At 40.8% G+C, this 18,691-nt stretch overlaps 1 protein-coding gene and 1 pseudogene across 3 annotated transcripts; both read left to right on the top strand.

Moving 5' to 3' along the window:
- The first annotated feature begins 66 nt into the window (after positions 1 to 66).
- LOC103471099 (uncharacterized) lies at positions 67 to 9,765 on the top strand (annotated as a pseudogene). The gene is made up of 10 exons (XR_014089574.1): positions 67 to 714; positions 1,717 to 1,858; positions 1,962 to 3,000; positions 3,130 to 3,260; positions 3,385 to 3,533; positions 3,763 to 3,917; positions 5,688 to 5,773; positions 5,865 to 6,002; positions 7,648 to 7,752; positions 8,773 to 9,765. The product of XR_014089574.1 is annotated as an uncharacterized LOC103471099 (transcript).
- Positions 9,766 to 11,802: 2,037 nt separating this feature from the next.
- LOC103471102 (gap junction alpha-3 protein-like) lies at positions 11,803 to 14,900 on the top strand. Of its 2 annotated transcripts, none has more exons than XM_008419909.2 (2): positions 11,803 to 12,242; positions 12,907 to 14,900. In XM_008419909.2, the coding sequence occupies exon 2, from the start codon at positions 12,922 to 12,924 to the stop codon at positions 14,005 to 14,007; it is 1,086 nt and encodes a 361-aa protein (XP_008418131.1). In that variant the 5' UTR covers positions 11,803 to 12,242; positions 12,907 to 12,921; the 3' UTR covers positions 14,008 to 14,900. The 2 variants fall into 2 exon arrangements, with proteins under 2 accessions (XP_008418131.1, XP_081468200.1); XM_081612074.1 differs by lacking the exon at positions 11,803 to 12,242 and adding an exon at positions 12,483 to 12,827.
- The last annotated feature ends 3,791 nt before the right edge of the window (positions 14,901 to 18,691 follow it).

The raw sequence follows: 18,691 nt of genomic DNA, 5'->3' as shown, positions 1-18,691 counted from the left end.
CGCCGCCATGTCATGTTTTAAATTGCAAGGTCAAAACAATTCAAACCAACCGCTTTCTGAGCCAGTCACGTGGTACAGCCACCTTACGAGGCTCGTCACCAAATCCTTCCGGAGCCACAAGCCTTCGTAAAAATCTTTCTGGATTACTCGACACAAGCCCGGTCCATCAAAACTCGTCAGAAAAACCAACAGCACTCCGAACCTTGTTGCTCATGGTTCAAGTCGAACTAAAACTCCTCAAGACGAAGAGTGAAAACCAGCAGCTGCTTTTCATCATGGCAAACACCGAGTTATCCGGCCAGAAACCAACGGCTGCTGCTGAGAACTGAGAGGAGGATTACTTGAGGGAAATGAGCAAGAAACCAGCGTGGGCAACCAGCAGACATTCAGAGGGACTACAGTGGCGTGGTAACAGTTCGCACCACGAGGAAGTTGTATTTTTACACTCGGAACAATATTTTTGTTCTAATTTGGCAAATTGCTCAAGGAAAGAACGTTCTGCCGAAACTTGCAGCTCGTCGAACCGCAGTGCGCACACGCAGGAAAATAACGAAGAAAAGCGGCAGGGTCAGCATGGCTACTCAGCAGATTGCTGTCTACCAGGAACCGCAACCGTCCAGAATCATCCAGAAAGCGCAGTTAACCTACAAACTGTACTTGCTGGAAAAGGCTCGAAATAAGCTGGAGGAAGAGCTTCGGGACTTCACTAACCAGGTATGAACTACAGGGATGAAAAAAAGCTGACGCTCACAAATCACCTTGGTGTTAGCTAAACAATTTTACTTAATGTTGTCGGCTATGTTAATGCTTTAAAAAAAACTATTGAAGTCAGAATGGGGACAGAGTAATCAAATGAATACAACATAGATAATGGTACTCATTAGCAAAATTCTTAAGGATAAAAAAAAATGACTCATAGTTGAGGTGTATTTCAGATGAAAAATGCAGACCTTTTCATTCTTCTTAGGTGGGAAAATTAGAAAAATCATCAGTGTGGGTTTTTTATTGTTGTGATTAAAATCATGACAAATTGCACTGTAAACGTTGGGATTGAAATTATTGCTGTATCACCTCACCCTGGTATGAAAGGGGGAAAAAACAGAAGTACAAAAATGCCTCCAACTCCTATAGAGATGTGGGGAACCATCTAAATAGAAAGTGTATTTAAATATGATCTTTCTCAGATAATGCAAGTAGAACAGCTAACTAATTTGGCAAATGTTAACTTTTTTAGACTACATGTTTTTACGATCAGTTACTAAGAACATAAAATTAACATCTGGCAATATTTTTATTTTGTGCCTTCAAAGGCCAGCCAATGTCACTGGTATCTCCCATTTCTGCTGCAAAATATACACAAACCCAGACAAGTTATGGTCTTCCTACAGTGTGATGGAACCCTTTAAACTAAAAAAAAAAGATCCCAGGAAACAAATTAATCCACTCTTGCTTCATAGTTTGATCCAAGATGGAGAGATTTATGAGCAGCTGAGTTCAATGGGGGCACTTTGCTTTCCACTTTTTTTTTTGTTGCTTTAGGTCTGTTTGTTTTGATACAATTTATGACTGGTGCTCAGTATTTTCTTCCTAACAATATTAGTTAATTCCCAGAACTTTTTAAAATCTTTTATGTTTCTTCTTTTCAGCTCATAAGACAAACCTATTGCCTTTCTCCCCCCCCCCCCCTCTGATAAACCCCTGTGTCCTATCCACCAGGCCTATGAAGATGCACATGGTGTCCTCAACTCGTCTATCCCAAACCTTTGGTTCAAAGATGTCATAAAGGCTCTGGACAGAAAGTGCAATGAAATTGTGAAGCTGTCGGCTTTGTTAAAGAATCACAAAGCTGGTAAGTCAAGTAAATCAAATCAAATCATTCAGTTCTTTTGAAGGTTGAAGTGAAGGGAATCCTTTCAGGCTTTGAAGAATAAAATCTTTTCTTGTTTCCCCTATGTTCACAGACTACCAATCATTTGATAGGGTGAGCTTCAACTACTTTCAGCCACTCAAAGCCATTCTGTCCCATCAGCAGCTTAAAGTTTCCCACAATTCCCTGCGCCCTTTAAGGCAGCAAGATGGTGGCAAGTCATCAGACTTGGTCAATGCTCCTCTGACTCCAAGCTCCTCCCGTTTAAAGCCGGAAAAGGAAAAGGCCACGTTTGAAGATAAAAACAAAGATGTCTCCATGCACATCCCAGCTGCCATTCTTCAGAGCAACGTGGTGAGTGAGGGGAAGTCAGAAATCCTACTACCTCCTATCCAAGATGCATTCTCAGAGAAGTCACAGTGCAACCTGAAGTCTCAAGTAATCTGGGGCCACGGCGATGACGTCCAGGTGCTGCACCAAAAGCAAACGTCCTCCCAACTGCTGCACTTTCTCAAAGAGAAAGCTAAAACCAAGGGTTCACTCAAGGTCACTTGTTTGGAGCAGACTAAAGGCAAATACAAGGCAAACAATTCAGGGTCTCTCCTGCGGTCGTCGCCTACCGTCAAAACAAAAGGCTATCAATTCAGACATGTTGTGACAGACGACTCTGTAGACGAGCGGGGTCCTAAAACGTTGCACGCAAACGTTAACCAGGCTCCGGTTTTCCAAGTGAAAAGAGTCCACTCCTGCGGATCTTTGATCTACAGTTGCGTCATCGCCACAGAAACTGAATTGTGGGACATCGGAGACATCTTAACAGAGGTTTTGCTGGAGGAATCTGTTCATAGCACTGTTTTGGATACTGAGAAATGGCAACAAGCACTTGCTCAGGTGGAGAACTCTAGTATCAGTATAGAATTAAAGCCCCAAACCCCGCAGCACACGCAACCCCGACTCGAAAAAAACGACTCGGATCATCCAGGTCGCCTGGCAGCTAATATTGTAAACATTCCCGAATTTGAGATCCGGAAGTTTGAAGAGACCGAAGTGGTGGTGTCTCATGTTGTCAGCCCCAGCCACTTCTACATCCAGCATGCAGACTCCCATAGGAAACTGGAGGCTCTTTTTACAGAGTAAGTCATTTGTTCAGTCAATAAGTCACGACCCCCACGTCATGTTTACATGTTAAATACACTTTCACCTTATCGTTTTTGATACCTTGGATCTTCCTCATGTAATTGTGTCTTGTTTTTGATTTGCAGCCTTAAAGTCGGTCATTTATACGCCGAGCAGAACTGCATCCCAGACATCGGAGCTCAGGTCGTCTACTGGTCTCCGCAAAGTGAGCAGTGGTTCAGGGCTCAGGTGGCTGGGATTTCTGGAGTGAGCAGCAGTGAGTCTAGTTGAATGTGAAATGGTTTTACAAAGACTTGCCTCTAGATGGTAGCACTGTCACTCAGACAGACTGTTGCCTCTTGGGAATTTCAGACTAACCTGTTCTGTCTTGGATGATATAGATGGGACTGGGAAGAAATCATCCATAAACGTGGAGGTGAACAGGCTGGACTACGGTGACAGCTCCTGTGTGTCACTCTGCAATATTAAGCAGCTCTCCCCAGAAATGGCGGTGCTTCCACTTCAGGCTCTGCAGGTCTCTATGGCAGATGTGAGTGGTCCAATACTCCAAACCCAGCAGCTTTCTCTTGGGGTTCACCCAGCTACATCACTTTCTGGAACTAATGTCTGCAACTTGTATTCATGGAAAAAGTTAACCAACAGCTCTGTGACTAAGAGAGGCTAATTATTTCCTTTACTTAGTCACAGTTTTATCTATTGCTTCATAATGAAGGAAATTCACTCAGCTCACGGTAGTTATTCTGCTTCCTCCCCTTCAGGTGATGCCCATTAATGGCACAGATTGGACTGAGGAGGCAGTGGGTTGGTTAAAAGCAATGATACATGACAGGACGCTGTATGCCAGACTGTATCCACAGGGGCCCACGGTTACAGTTGAGCTGTTCCTGGAAAAGGGCAAACTTGGAGCTATGAGGTACTTAATGATAAACCACTCATTAATTAGGGAAATGCCCTAATTATTTTTTATTTAAGCAAGCCTATTCTACCTCCACATGATTTTTATGATGCTGATTTTATCTATGATTTTAGTTCTACTGTGTAGCACTTTGAGATTTTTGCTAATGAAAAGTGCGGTACAAATTAAATTGATTATGATTATTAAATGCCATAAGTTTGTCATTAGGGGGATAAAATGGTGTTTTTAAATTGGGGAGCCAGATAGAAGTGGTGGATTAGATTACAAGGTAAGTCCAAATCATCTGGAACTTATAGTGGCTGTGTACAGAGCCTTCAAAAGTATTCATGGTCCTTCACATTTTTCCTTTGGTCACGTTATAAACACAAACTTGTGTTTTCTGGGGCATTTTTTATGTCTTATACCAACACAAAGAAGTGCATAAAGCACAAAGGTGTATAATTGGCTAAATAAAGCCTTAACATGAAAATGGTAATACCCCTTAATAAAGCAGGTAGTGGACGTTTACAAATTACTGACCTGTTTCTTTATCTTAGTTCTCCAAGAAGAGAATCTTTACAGATGGATTAGATGATTAATTGAGAAACAAAATTTTTTCTCGAAAATCAAAGCTATATCATAAAAAATATCCACATTTCCAGCATTATTGGTATTGGTTAAAGAAATCTTGAAACGCTACAATAAAAAAAAACAGTATGTATACTTATAGACTAAGTATTTATACGATTGATCATTCCCAACTTACATGGTATTGCATCAGTGGTCGGACTGAACATGGCACTAAGTTACCAAACAAAAAAACAAAAAAAAAAAAAAAACGGTTAATTAGCACAAATGGGTGAAAACAAATAACATCCAAAACAGTCTCAAAGAGACTGAAATTTATATTACTTGCAAATGATACCAATATTTTGTTTTTCTATGTAGTGGTTAGCGTAGAGTTAAGTGAAAATAACATCAGAAATGAGTAAATAAGTTAAAACAGTGGGTTGGTGTGAATAAATTATCTATTCACTTAAGTAAAAAAACTGAAATAATGGAAATCAGAAAATAATGAAACAAATAAAAGTAATTGTTAATATGTACTGAACAGGTATATTTATATAAATTATAAATGTATAGGTGTTGCACTATAAGATGTGCTGACTCGTGCACAAGCAAAAAAAAAGCAAACAGTCAATGTACTAAAGCAGGAATTCCCAAACATAGTACACTGCTCCATGGTGTTATCATACACCATTGATTATTACCGTAGGAAGATCTCAGAAAAGCCATACAAATGCACTTTATAGTGGCGTGGTTTCAATCACAGAACCGACATTTTAGAAAAGCCTAATTAATGCCCAGAACCAAGTCCAGTTAAGAATCTGTCAGTACATCACAGTTGCTCTGTCCAGTCAGGTTGAGTTTATGTAAACTTGATAAAAATGGACAGAATTTGCCTTTTTTTTATCTTTTTTTTTTTTTTTTTTCTTTCTTTCCCCAAAGCAGGTAGAGACATCACTTAAATGACTTGGAACTAACAGCATGAAAGTGATTTTTACAAAGGATTCACGCTGGCTTAAATACAAATGCATAACACTTATCAGACTTTTACAATATAAAAAGACTTTGTAATTTTCCTTCTACTTTACAATTACGCATTGCTCTGTTGATCAGTCACATAAAAAAAAATCTACTAAATACGTTTCATTTTCTTGTTGTAAAGTGATACTTAAGCAAGTAACTGTAAATACGTGAAAACACCAGCAAGTCTGTGTTTTTTAGGAGGGGTGCATCTCTGTCTTTGAGATTAGCCCAAAATGGACATGCGAGGCACAGCAAAGTGAAGAACAATTGTCTTCTGAAAAAGAGTAAGTAGAGCAAGTGAATCTCCTCCCAGTTGTGTTGCTCGCATTGCTTACGATTCTTATTTTTGTCACCTTTTTTGATTTTTGTGCGCAGGTGCTATTCAACGTAAAATGAAGGAACAAGAATCTGAATGGGAAAAATATCTCATCTCATGCTACTCTCAAAATAAAAAGTAAACCGTGTGAGCCGACACTGAAGGAGATTGTAAGCTGGTGTGAGAAAGTTTGCCATGTCGTAAAAGAAGCTTTTAATGTACGCAATCTGTAGCTCTGAAGTATTGATTGATTTGCAGTGTGTGAATATATACGGTGGATTCAAAATGGGTTTCAAAAGCCTTTTAACTTGGAGAACTCACTCGGGGTTCAGTGTTTGATCTGTGCATCGCCTTCCGAAAGCGAGTGTTCACTATGTGTGTAATTTTTATACAAACTGCAGTGATTGAATTAATATATATTTTTATTTTAAATAATTAAATCCTGAGTAGAAACTTCACTTTTTTTTTTTGACTGGACTTGGTGCAGAACTACATTCTTTGCAAGTTTGCCTTTAAATTGAGTATTTTATTTTTATTTACAATTTTTTTTGTTTACAACGAATTTTAGTGAACACATTGTTGAAGTGTGAAAATCTACTTGCTACTGTCAATTAGCCTCCTCAATAAACAAATCGACCAGCAAATCCAGCTGGGTTTCAGACTTGGAACTGGACCTTTATGAAGTTCCAACTTCAGAATTCTTTAGAAAATGGCATAAATTGGTTCACTACATTACAATTGATAGGTTTGTACTTAAATGTGCTAATAGTTTTTGCTTTAGGATTGTGTCCATGTGCCATTAAAAGCCAGTCCAGCAGTACTGTATTGTATTGGTGCCTCCACAGAGAAACGCTGACCTACATAACGGACCTGATTTCTTCCCTCAGCATCTTGTTCTATTCTTTTTGCTGAAAGTTTTTAATGTTTGTAACTCATATTCTCACAGACTGAGATTTAGTGTTAAAAAAAAAAAAAGCATACGTGATATTTAGGCTGAAGGAGGGACATAAGGTGCATAATTAAGCAAAACTAAAAAAGTCCCCCTGGATCGTGTCTGAACTGATGGTGCACCTGGATTCTCTGTATTATAAAATTCTACTTGACGTGTCTGTACATCAGATTTATTTTATTTCTTAAATTCATTTCAAAGTTCCCTGCTTAAGATCAAAAAGCCACATTGGCTTTATGTCCAATTGCATGTCGATTTCCATGTGTGTTCCTGCTTTTGAAATAAAGTTACCATCATTGGCACAGTTTGTGCTCGTCTCCCGTCATTTGAATGCAAATGAGTTTTTCCGAGTTCATTCAAAGAATCGGCTTCTCCACGCAAACCCTCCCACTTGCCCTGTCAGAAGTGACGCAGAAATGGCACAGTGTCCTGCTGTAGATTATTTGGATGTATGCGAGTTGACAAACAGGCATTGTTTTCCGCTGGAGTTCAGTTTGTTCCTCTGAATCTTTTTTTTTTGTTTTTTTTCTTGACCAACTGTAAGGAATCGCTTCGTGGAGCCATAAAAGTTTCTGGGTGGGTTTAAGAGCCCGAGCAACGAGTGATTCATCTCGTTTCGCTTTCAATTCGTGTGCAGCAGAGACTCTTTCATAGACTGCACAAACTGTGCTGTTGTAAATTACTGATAATTTGTTATAATTTAACAAAAGTGGGCTAAGAGTCTGGCCAGGGTTTCTGCCAGGATGTTTTGAAAACAATTCAGGAACGGCACTGAACTGTGTAACGCATTAAAAGGAATGTGCTGGAACAGTTGAGAGGATCATCACGTTATTTATCCATAGATTATCTGAACAGTCATGCTTTTTGTAAACTGCCAACCTGACTCTCCGCAGCGGTGGCCCAGGTCAAAAGCTTCCTTCACGTCACTGAACCGCCAAGCACAATAAATAATGTGGCGAAGCTGAGGCCTTTTGTGTCCACACAGATTCCTTCTTTTGCCCCGGGGTGGGCGGAAATCGAGGCGTTTGATCTGAATTCTAAAGAGTCTTGTTGCAGCCTGATAAAGGCCACCATTGTATGTAAATAGTTTATATAAGAGCATATGACTGCTACGGTGCAGGGCAGCGGCTAGTGGCGGAGGGATGATTTGCATTTTCCTAACGCACGGTGTTTTCATTCCAGCCTTTTGGCTTGCTGTAAAACAAAATATTTTATTCATTTTCTTCTCGTTTTGTACACATTTTTGTGTACCACCACAGCTGAAGGTAAAATACACACTCTGGTTTTAATTTTGTATAGACTAACATCAATTGAGAATGGAGATGTGATTCGATGTAGCTGATGTGCTCCTAACATCCAACTAGAAATTATCCTAACAGATAATTCAGGATAAGTATTTGTGTGGCATATTCTTTGTATTGTTTGAAAGGAAATTATTGTATTTTTTGTGGTATTTTTGCCTTAGGACAATGGTTTTCTGGCTCCTTGAAGGAATTACAGCTGTCCTTCTGTCGGTCGGTCTGTCTGTGAATGGGTGGTTGGCCAGTTTTGGAGTACAGTATTAATATGGGATCAGCAAGCCACGTGACTCGGCAAAAGTTTTGCAATTGGCTTCGATTTCTTGCGTCTTGTGATGGTGCTTTGTGTTAGGCCATCGCCCCTGCTTTTATAGAGCCGGCAGGGCTACTTTGGCATTTCTTGTCAGCCTGTGTCCGACGAGTCCAGCTTGATGTTCCTGTCTAGCCTCAGGATGGTGATCTTTGGCCCCGGTGCTGCTTACGCCGCTTGCACAGCCGGATGAGCCTGGTAAGGCTCTGAATACTAGATTCTTTCAACAGTTTGCTTTGATTTAATCAAGATAGTCGGTGATGGAGGGTGGTTAGGAGACCAACTACTGGCAGTGTGATGGAAAGTCTTATGTTGTTTTATTTTTCTTGAGGGGCTTTTAAAAAATTGAATGCATTCCTTTTAATTGCAGTGTAATTAAATAACTAGAGATGTACTCTACCTTGACCTTTCTGCAGACCTGGAGTCGAAGATGAACTGGGGAACCTTTTATGCCGTGATCAGCGGTGTAAACAGGCATTCCACCGGCATCGGACGCATTTGGCTCTCCGTCATCTTCATCTTCCGCATCCTGGTGCTGGTGGTTGCCGCCGAGAGCGTTTGGGGCGATGAAAAGTCCGGCTTCACCTGCAACACCCAGCAGCCCGGCTGCAACAGCGTCTGCTACGACCAGTTCTTCCCAATCTCGCACATCCGGCTGTGGGCTCTCCAGCTCATCCTGGTGTCCACCCCGGCGCTGCTGGTGGCCATGCATGTGGCCCACAGGCGACATGTCAACAAGAAGGCCCTGAAAAGGTCGGGCCGCGGCAGCCCCAAGGAGCTGGAGCACATCAAGAACCAGAAGTTTGAGATCACAGGAGCTCTTTGGTGGACATACATGATCAGCATCGTCTTCAGACTCATCTTTGAGGTGGCGTTCCTCTACGTCTTCTACTTGATCTATCCTGACTTTAAAATGGTGCGTCTGGTGAAATGTGACTCGTACCCTTGCCCCAACACGGTGGACTGCTTCGTCTCCAGACCAACAGAAAAGACGATATTCACAGTGTTCATGCTGACCGTGTCCGGGGTGTGCGTGCTGCTCAACCTGGCCGAGGTGGTTTACCTCATCGCGAGGGCCTGCAAACGGTGCATGAATTGCCCCGAGGACGAGGCCAAAGCAGCTTGGATAACTCAAAGGTTGTCTTCATACAGACAAAATGAAATCAATCAGCTGATAGCAGATCATTCGCTCAAGTCGAAGCTAACTGTGACCAAAAAGAGCCCGACCGAAAAGGGCGAGAGGTGTTCTGCCTTCTGAAGCTTCGTTAAACTAATAAATCATGCCTGTGATATGGTATTCTCTGCATTAACGACACCTTAACTGTATATTTGTTTATTTTACTGTTTATTTATATAAATGCATAATAAAATCATTTACTTGTTTTCTTTTTATATTCACTTAATTGTGATGTTTTTTCTTGCCTAAATCATCGGCAGCATATGAAGACGTAGTAATGATTTCTTACAAATCTGACATAACAATGCATTAGGTTGTGGCGCTCGGCGTCTCGCACTCGTTCCCACACGAGTCGACACTGTGGGAAACCTGGCTGATTTAAGAAAACCATAAGAATTTGTTTCGTTCACGGCTGCATATTTGTTGCATGACGGAGCACTACAAGCAGGATGCATTTGATGGGCTCTTGCAGGTGCAGTTGGTCCAGGCTCTCAAAGCTTCCAGTTTACTGCCAGCATAGTCGTATATATGAGCTGTGAAATAGAGGGACTTCTTCCAGAACACAAAAATATGATAAAAAAGTAGGTGCTGTGGAACATTTACATTGTAAATGTATCACTTTGGAAGCCAGTCCTCGATCAGTTTGCACACAAGGGTATGGTACAGCAGCTTCTGTGATATTTTACAATTTTTTGTTGTTGACACTTTTAAGGTTACAAAACTACAACCAAATAGTCCTAAATAAGGATGAACATCACTAGAGCAATCATAAGCCAGATGAGGAAATATGCTTTTATATGTAATATTTATTGGTGCCTTTCTCTAATCTGGTGCAAGTGTTCGGAGACAAGGCTGTTTACTCTCAATGAAAATGTCTAACTTTGTGTAGAAGCGGCTGCATACCTTAGATTGTGTTAAAATAAAAACAAATTATTGCTATAAATTCAGGTGGGGTGTAGACTCGGTCAGACTCATGTAACAAAAAAACTATTATATAAAAAGCTAGAAAATGGCCTGTAAAATTAACATGTCATAAATAAACCATATTTTGACCAAATGCTTTTAAACACAGGATTTATTCAAAAGAAAAATTAGAACATTACTTTTAATCTTTTGGGGGTCCCCCCGCCCCCCGCCGGGTCACCCTTAGTTGTTATGCTGCTGTACTGTAAATATTCATCTAAGAAAACTCCTTATTTGCAGCCGGCTTAGTGTGTTGGTATTAATTATTTATGAGGTAAAATAAACAATCTGTGATATAGGGTTAATAAATACAATAGTAATGATTTTTTTGCTTAATCACAAACCTCTTGAAACCTTGCAGGTCATAAACTAATGGGATCTGCTCAATAAAGTGCAGCAACCAGGCTAACTGCTGTTAGCAATAGGAGCTAACAGTCTTTCTGCATTTTGTGTTTTGAAACATCCTCAGGAAAGGTTGTCCAATACTTTGTATGAAACATTCAATGAGAAACAATCTGCCAGAAAGGCAGTTAAGCAGTTTTTATTTTTCCTGTTAGGATTTATAAGAAATCAGACACTTTGAATTTTGAGTTGGTGTGCAAACATCATCTAACTTCAACTAGTAGGTTAAGTTGAAGAAGTTCTGCTCTGTTAAATATTCAACATTTGAACTGGAAATTTTGACTTCTGAGTAAAAATTACAATTTCTTTTATTTTCTCTTATGACCAAACAAACTGAAAACGTCAAAGTTTAGTTATACTAATGGTATAAAATACTTGGAAATAAAATGAAAATCAAATTTTGCATTTACTGAGGTGGGTGTTGCTTTCTTCTTGACTCTAATAAATGTTTGACGTTGACCAGCTTTTCAACTGATCCTGTTTAGAACGTGCATCTGTATATTGCTTACTTTGCATCAGTCGAGGTCTGAAAATTTCATGTCAAAAGACACCATCATTGTTTTCACGTTGTTGTTGTTGACTCAACACATTTTTATGCTCTCGAATGCATAAATGCACCGGTTCACACCCAGGCAAAAACCCTACATGCAGTATGTTGGGTTATTACGCACTGTGTAATAAAGAAACAAACTACCTGATCAATTGACTTGTTGTCATGTCATTTTACAACCAATAGCTGGCTTTTTTCCCTCAGGCTGCAACACAAGGATACCACAGGCTGCTCATCTCCCAGCCATGTCCCCCACCCACCCTCTGTGATAGGAGATAGGCCCCTGTGCTATATTTAGTCCCCAGGAGCTCTTTTGGCTAGACAGGCATAACGGACAAACATCATTGGCTCGCTTCCCTGTCACTCAGTGCAACAGCTGAGAAAGAAGGTCTTCAGAAGTTTACATTAGAGAGAGCCCACTGTGCCAAATTTAACCTCAGAAGGGAGGGGGTGATGTGGAAGAGCGAGCTGGACATGGTTAAGAGGGTTTCCAATGCGCTAGGTGTCCATGGAAGACCCCTGGGCCGCAGCCTGGGTCCTGATTTCTGTTAGCAGGCTTTGAAGATGGACGACTGAGTCGGATGGATTTTTTCAGTGTGGAACGAAGCGTATCGCTAGACGGACTTCGCTTTTCCTGTCCATTCAAGGGCATTGCTTGAGGGCCCTCGGATCAGGCGCCACACCGAGGCCTGTCTGCAGAACATGACGGCTCCATGGACCCTTCAGGACGTGAAAAGCTTCACTCCATGAGATGTTTTGAGTTCACAAAGTGGTTTTCACCAGTAAATGTGAGTTGTATCATTCGAGTGTTTGTGACCTTTTATGTTTACAGTCAACAGCTTAGATTTATGACCAGTTTTTCAGTCATTTTAAGACGAGCTCTTTCTAGCCTTTAATCGGCATCAATTATTTGAGCTTCTGTTTTGTTACCTTGAAGTAAGCAGGACTGATATTCATTTTTGTTTTTAACAAACTGCTTTACCTGTAATTGTTAAAGTATTTAAGAGCTGTCTTCGCAGTGGCTCCCAAAACATCAGTTCAGTTCACAGAAGCATCATTCTGCTGAACATTAAATCTATCTGAGATGGGAAACATTTATAGCACAGCTTTTATCAGAAGCCGACAGTAGCAGCATCACTCAAATGTCTCCGGTTTGGACCTCCAACACATGGCCAGTGTTTGATTTCACCTTCTTAAGGGGATCATGTTGCCATTGCTTGGGCCATGAAGGCCAGGACATGCAGAATCATGCCCGAAAACTGCCTTGCTCCTGTCTGCACCCACCAAATATATACTCTCCTAAAGTAAATATAATCTTGTCTATATCCACATGGATGAGGCCACTCGTTGCTCAGCTCGTCAGGGACTTGCCTGTCTGTTTTGAGTTTCCTGTAACTCCTTGTCCATTTAAGACAAGGAAAACATACTCTAAACTCTTCATTTCTATCTTAGTGACCTGTCACAGCCATGGGAGACTGGAACCTGCTGGGGAAGCTTCTGGAAAAAGCCCAGGAGCACTCTACTGTGATCGGAAAGGTCTGGCTCACTGTCCTGTTCATCTTCCGCATCCTCATCCTCAGCGCCGCCACCGAGAAGGTGTGGGGGGACGAGCAGTCGGGGTTCACCTGCGACACCAAGCAGCCCGGTTGCGAGAACGTGTGCTACGACATCACCTTCCCCATCTCCCACGTCCGCTTCTGGGTGCTGCAGATCATCTTCGTGTCGACGCCCACCCTCATCTACCTGGGACACATTCTACATCTGGTGCGGATGGAGGAAAAGCAGAAGGAGAAAGACAAAGAGAAGCAACAGCAAGTCGACAAACAAGCTCCCTTTGTGGATGCTCATCACAAGAAAACTCTCGTAAGGGACGAGAAAGGACGGGTGCGGATTCAGGGGGAGCTCTTGCGCACATACGTCTTCAACGTGATCTTCAAGACACTGTTTGAGGTGGGCTTCATCGTAGCCCAGTACCTCTTGTACGGTTTTGAGCTGAAACCCATGTATACGTGCGACAGACCACCTTGTCCTAATGTGGTCAACTGCTACATATCCCGTCCTACAGAGAAAACCATCTTCATCATCTTCATGCTTGGGGTGGCCAGTGTTTCGTTGTTGCTGAACCTCATAGAGATCTACCACCTGGGGTTCACCAAGTGCCGCCAGGGCATCACCTTCAGGAGGGGTCAACAGAACCTGCGGAGCATTTCCAAGGGCCACAGGGAGACTCCTGTGCCTCTGGTACCAAGCTACGACGACTACTTCCGAGAGCACAGCCAAGTCCAGCCATCTTACCCTCCGGTACCAAGCTACAACCTCACCCCCCTGTCTGAGGGAACAGACTCGTCCTTCCACCCTTACCACAGCAAGGCTGCCTACAAGCAGAATAAGGACAATTTGGCGGTGGAGAGGAGCAGCAGCAAACCAGAGGAATGTGACGCGAAGGGAAAAAAAGGATCAGTATCAGCCCCCGGGTCTCCTACGCAAACTAGGTCCAGTCATGGCGGCAAGCACAGCAGCAGCCGGACTAGAATAGAAGACCTGAAGATATGAGGAACCATATGTTTCTTGGAAGGGTCTTAAAACAGTTGTGAGGGGAAACTTACATTGTCAGGAAAGCTGCTGTATACGCTGAACTCACCCTCTCACACAAGACGACTCAGGTTTGACTCATTCCAACTTTGGGCGTGGGGTACATTTAAGAGTAGAGTCGAGTGTATTTCTACACTCAACACACGTGGGTTATCTTTTTCAGATCAGCTTTCTGCTTTGCTGCCATTAAATTCATATTTTGTGAAACTTAATAGTTTTTTTTTTGTTTTGTTTTTTTCTCATCCCAAATCACATTTGTTTGTGGGACACAAATTACACAAATGCATTATGATGAAAAATTGATTTGTATTGGAGATTATTGAGTTGGGTTACATGGTATGACTCTTTCTGCATTAAATTACATGGTTTCATCAGGTTTAATTTTGTTTTTTGTTTCTTTCTTTCCTTGAAGTTCAGAAAGTTCTCAGACTTCAGAGCAGGAATGTGTTTGGGCTCTGGCTTGACTTCAGTGAATGAAATAAGATAGGGTGAAGAGTTAAGTTTAGCTTCCTTTGCCTGTTTTGAGGTCACAATCAAGTTCACTTGCTCTGACTTGAAGCGAAGAATTGTGCAATACGTGACAGCTCATTGAACGGGCGGATTGGCTGTCTCTGATTCCAGAAGAAGTTGGACTGGTGTCATGAGTTCCCAGATTTGTGCTGTCTCTTTTGTTTTTGTATTTTATTTTGACAGCCATGAAGTAGATAATTGTGAACACATTTATTTTTTATTTTTTTGTGGGGGTGGTGGGGTCGATTCTTGTTTGTATGTGTATTTGTGTTTGTTTCCTGTAAAGCACTTGGTGACGACTGTGTTTGTTTAACTGCTCAAAATAAACCTGTCTTAAATTTGCACCGCCGGCGGTTCGTTTGTGTTCCAGCTCCGAATTGAGAAAAAGGGGAAGTGATTACATTGGAAAATGACCGTGGCAGCTGTTATTTTGTGTACTTTACATTACCTCATGATTGCTCATCCTGACTTTTACAGTGCCTCGCAAAAAAAATTAAATAAACTTTTTAACATTCCATTAGATTACAGCCACAAAATTCATTGCATTTTATTACAATATTAACTCACCCCTGGCTGCTCATGAAGGCAATAGAAAACTCGGTTAGGGCACAACTTATACACAGAAGTTATTTTTTATACGCTGAACTTGAGCTTCTCTTTCTAATGCAGGCCATCAACTGCCCAGACGACCTTCACTACGAACCGATACTTCCCCTCTGCGTAATTTAATCTTGTTCTATGAAGGATTCAATGGAACAGATGAGTGAACAAACTGCAGATCTACAAATTACAGATCAAGAAACTATGTGTTGACATGACCTAGGTCTAAGCTTAATAAAGAATCTGAGGTAATTCTTGAAATTTTCTGTTACTGAACACTCTCAATTCAATCTGAGCCTGAGCTTTTTCGCAAAGAACCTGAAGAACATTAGATTCGTCTCTATCACTTCAGATTTTTGATTGTAAAGTATGCAATCAAAAATGGGTCATTTTCGTTCTACCTTACATTTTTGTTGCAAGTTTTACTCGTCTGTCATAAAAAAAAAAAATCTATTTAAATATTAAAATGTTTAAAGAGTAATATTACTTTGAAAGGTAGTGTAAATGAATTGGGATCAAGTCCAGAATAGAAAAAACAGATATCATTGCTTCGGCCTACAATGTTTTATTTAATCCATTTGAAATAAGAACCCGTCAAGTGCGATGTGGGTCATCTATATATCACTGTTTCAAAACGACATGGCTATGCGTGAAAAAAAACACATCATGTTTAAAGATTCGCGCTGTTCTGCAGACGGAGCACAGAACAACACACACACCTCCAGGAAAACCTTCAGACTGCATGTCCAGGACGATGAACCACTCTCGTTTCTTTAGACCGATCATGAATTCCTTTCGGTTTTGGCTCTGTCAGCAGGAAAAAAAATCAGGTTATTTTCTTTTTTTCCTGAAATATTAAAACCAAGAGTCATGCCTCTCATAAATCATGGTTTTCCCAGTGTTTTCACATACATTTCAAATTCTGGCCAGGTTTAAGGGCTTAAACCTGGCCCTTGTTGGGGTGCCAGACAGCTGGGAGGGGGCAAGTCAGTAAAATATAACATTTGAATACTCAGGAGTGTTATTTGCAATATAAAACACCATAAGTCAGCAAAGAAAAGAAAATATTCGACAATATCTACTTTTGAAATGAAGATGAAAAATGAAAGTTAGTTTTACACAGAAAAAATGGCACGTGTTCTTATGTTTTATTTTTTTATTTTAAAAAAGGGGTATATGTTTTTAAAATGATAACAGATGTGCAGATGTAAAGCCATGATTTCATGCAGCACATAGAAACAAAATTATTTACCCCAAAACTTTAAATCACTGCACATCACTGCAAATTCTTACACGTATTAAGGCATTTTTATCGCAGAATTAATTTACACCTGCTACCCCAGATTTAAAAAGAGAAGCAGAAGATCAATTAATAACAGATGAACTGTAATTCAGGGCTCTGTCAACTATAGAGTAGCATTTATTCTGGGTTATATCAGTACACTTCCTCTTTATACCAGCTTGTCACTTCTGCCTTTCAGCATTCTTTAAACTGCAGAACAAGTGAAGGTTTTCACAGAGAATGCTCTGAGTGCAAACGTTTTGATTTGATCTCAGAGCATCCTGCGAGGTTTGGACTTCACGAGGCGTAGTTCGGATGCTGCATCTTAGACAGATTTAGCTCTGCATTGCCTTTTAGTATTAGTTGTCAAATGAATGAAAGCTGACTGCCAAGACCAGGACAAATCAAACAACTGTACTTCGTCCCCATAATGTAATCTTATTTTCCTCATTAGTATTCCAGCGAGGCGTTTCCAACATGCCAGCGTGAGTGTTGTTAGGATGCGTTAGGAATACTATTGTTTTGTCAGTGATTATAGGCTCTGCTTCATAGAAGATCAAGTGTTTGCTTGTCCTGCCTAATTGCTCACATGGCTCCAGTTAAATGTTATATTCTGTGGAGAGCATCCCAATCAAGAAGCATGAGATACAGACAGTTTCATTTGATCATATCCACCTTGAACAATAATTATTCACCTAGATGAAGTGAACAAGCTGGACTGAGCTCCTGCAGCGTGACGCACTACTCTGCTGCCCTCTGACTTTACTTTTATTTCAAACCTCTCCTTCTGCTTGTCATTTGTGCATCGACTGCGCCATCTGCTGGACATATCAACTTCCTCTTTACTTTTTATTTATTAATCTTGGTCAGTGTTTATTTTAGAATAAAAATGTTATTGATTTTTTTTATGTCTATTGAGCTGAAGAACCAGAACCATCAGATGTGATATTTTTTTTAATGCAAAACATAAAACATGGTTGATAATCATTGTAAAAAAATTAGCTTCCAGTTTTCATGTCCATCACTTTTACAGATTTTACCTGTGTGCCTAAAAAAAAAGACTTTGAAACCACGTTTACTCTCAGTCACAATATTAGATTTTTTTTTTCTATGATTGTCAAATATTACAATGATGATATCAGTTTGTGTTATTTGACATTTTGTTCAAGAAATTGTTTTATTTTTCCAAGATTATATATATTTTTATAGACAGTATAATGTTTGGCTGCAATATTTCATCAAAAAAAGATCTGTAGATGATATCACAAACTCACATAACGTCACATGACCAGAAGGCTGAATTGACATTATCTTGGGTATTATGAATAAAAATGGAGAAGTTTCCACAGCATTGAAATGACATATTACATTTGTCTCCAAAAGCAGCTAACTAGCGCACTGAATTAGCAGCAGGCTTTAAGGTTTAAGAGGAAGAATTGTAGGTGGTTCAAGAGTGTGTTTTAAAATCCCAGACACAATTATCCTCACTCTGACTTCTTTTCCATCACGCTGAGCTGCCCTGTAAATGTGTGATGATGACCCAGAAGCAAAGCCTGCCCTTGCACCAACCCGCTGGTGCTGCAGGGCCAAACTCATAAAATATCAGCCAAAAGGAAAAAGGGGGCAGACTTGTGATGTCCCATAGCCGAATCAGTCAGTCTGCTCACAGGCCTGTCACCGCTAACGCCGCCCTCTGTTTGTTACCAATTTATCTCCGGGTTCGCTACCAGCAGAAAAAACGGAAAGTTAGAGGGAGAGTGGGGGAGATGACCTGAAGTCAGCTGCTGTCACGGTTTCCGACGCAGAAAATGTCATTATGGCATCAGATTTGTCTGCGCTCCTCTCGGCCTCCTTATGGGGATACATATGGATGCTCTGACCATTTGCTGCCACCATGTGACAACTCCAACCCTCTGCTCAACTTAATAAAGCATCTCATGGACTCTTGAAAGATTGTGTTGTTATCACGACTCAATTGATTCACTCCACTGCAGTTTTTCTGCGGCCACAGAAAATCTGGGATAATTTTGTGTGAAAGTTAAGTGTGCTTTTTAATTCCGAATGATTAGAATGTTTTTTTTCCCTCCACGTTTTTCTTTTGAACTAATCCATTTTGGGTGTGAATACAAGTTGTTTTTATGCAGTGCTAGATTACTGCCTGGTGGGTTTATTAACCCTCCTGTTGTGTTCGTTTCTGAGGTACAGCAATAATAACTCCGTTGAGATCCAGATCTCATTTTCAAGAGGGTCTCC

This window comes from Poecilia reticulata, chromosome 10, assembly GCF_904066995.2.
Source record: "Poecilia reticulata chromosome 10, P_reticulata-male-v2, whole genome shotgun sequence".
NCBI classification, from domain to species: domain Eukaryota; kingdom Metazoa; phylum Chordata; class Actinopteri; order Cyprinodontiformes; family Poeciliidae; genus Poecilia; species Poecilia reticulata.
The sequence above is the reverse complement of the archived record's forward strand: the minus strand, read 5'-3'. Positions and strand labels throughout refer to the sequence as shown.

What these genes read in the sequence shown, in the direction of transcription:
- LOC103471102 (XM_008419909.2), top strand. Translation starts at nt 12,922, where the DNA reads ATGGGAGACTGGAACCTGCTGGGGAAGCTTCTGGAAAAAGCCCAGGAG.